The sequence below is a fragment of the Aptenodytes forsteri genome, unplaced genomic scaffold, assembly GCF_000699145.1.
Source record: "Aptenodytes forsteri isolate BGI_AS27 unplaced genomic scaffold, ASM69914v1 Scaffold1757, whole genome shotgun sequence".
Taxonomy (NCBI): Eukaryota; Metazoa; Chordata; class Aves; order Sphenisciformes; family Spheniscidae; genus Aptenodytes; species Aptenodytes forsteri.
Genome location: NW_008794391.1, coordinates 1 through 1427, shown reverse-complemented (window position 1 = coordinate 1427; position 1427 = coordinate 1). Strand labels below are relative to the sequence as shown.

Genomic DNA, 1427 nt, shown 5'->3' with positions numbered 1-1427 from the left:
TAACGATTAGTCGTTAACTTTAGCAACAACACCCGCACCTACAGTACGGCCACCTTCACGGATTGCAAAGCGTAAGCCTTGGTCCATTGCGATTGGGTGGATTAGCTCTACGTTCATTTCAACGTTATCGCCAGGCATTACCATCTCTGTACCTTCTGGTAATTGGATTGCGCCAGTTACGTCGGTAGTACGGAAGTAGAATTGTGGACGGTAACCATTTAGGAATGGGGTGTGACGACCACCTTCTTCTTTTGATAGTACGTATACTTCTGCGTCAAATTTGGTGTGTGGTTTGATTGAACCTGGTTTAGCCAATACTTGACCACGTTGTACGTCTTCACGTTTGGTACCACGTAGTAGTACACCACAGTTCTCACCTGCACGACCTTCGTCTAGCAGTTTACGGAACATTTCAACGCCAGTACAGGTAGTTTTTGCGGTTGGTTTGATACCAACGATTTCAATTTCTTCACCAACTTTGATGACGCCTGATTCTACACGACCTGTTACGACTGTACCACGACCAGAGATTGAGAATACGTCTTCGATTGGCATCAAGAATGGTTTGTCAATCGCACGTTCTGGTTCTGGGATGTAGCTGTCTAGGGTGTCAAGTAGTTCTAGTACGGCTGGTTCACCGTATTTGCCTTCGCCGCCGTTTAGGGCTTCCAGGGCAGAACCTTTGATGATTGGGGTGTCATCGCCAGGGAAGTCGTAGCTTGATAGTAGTTCACGTACTTCCATTTCGACGAGTTCTAGTAGTTCTTCGTCATCAACCATGTCACATTTGTTCATGAATACCATGATGTATGGTACACCTACTTGGCGTGATAGTAGGATGTGTTCACGGGTTTGTGGCATTGGGCCGTCACGACTAGGATAGCGCCGTCCATCTGTGCTGCACCGGTGATCATGTTTTTAACATAGTCAGCATGGCCAGGACAGTCTACGTGTGCGTAGTGACGTGCTTGGGTGTCATATTCAATGTGTGAGGTGTTGATGGTGATACCACGGGCTTTTTCTTCAGGGGCTGAGTCAATTGACGCGTAGTCTTTGGCTTCACCACCGTTGTGTTTTGCTGCTACGGTCGCAATCGCAGCTGTTAGGGTTGTTTTACCATGGTCAACGTGTCCAATGGTGCCTACGTTAACGTGTGGTTTAGTACGTTCAAACTTGGCCTTTGCCATAATTTAATCCTCTGATCATTGTTAAACTGTTAGCAATACCCTAGCTCAAAGCTATAAACCAACTGGTATATCTGTATTGCCAGTGCTGGTGTTGCCAATGTGAGTGTTGCTAGGTCACTAAAATAGCAAATTTAACATAAATTTCAAGTTTTTTCCATAGCCTTCATCTTTATGGTCAAACTTTTTTGTTATTGCTAAAACAAAAGGCAACACATCTGTGCTGCCTCAGCTATTTTTTGG

General features: G+C 45.3%; 1 protein-coding gene across 1 annotated transcript; it reads right to left on the bottom strand.

The window, feature by feature from the left end:
- Positions 1 to 6: 6 nt before the first annotated feature.
- On the bottom strand, positions 7 to 1187 carry TUFM (Tu translation elongation factor, mitochondrial). The gene is given in 2 exon segments (XM_009287920.1): positions 7 to 872; positions 875 to 1187. Coding segments are annotated over 2 exon segments (1179 nt in total).
- Positions 1188 to 1427: the final 240 nt, after the last annotated feature.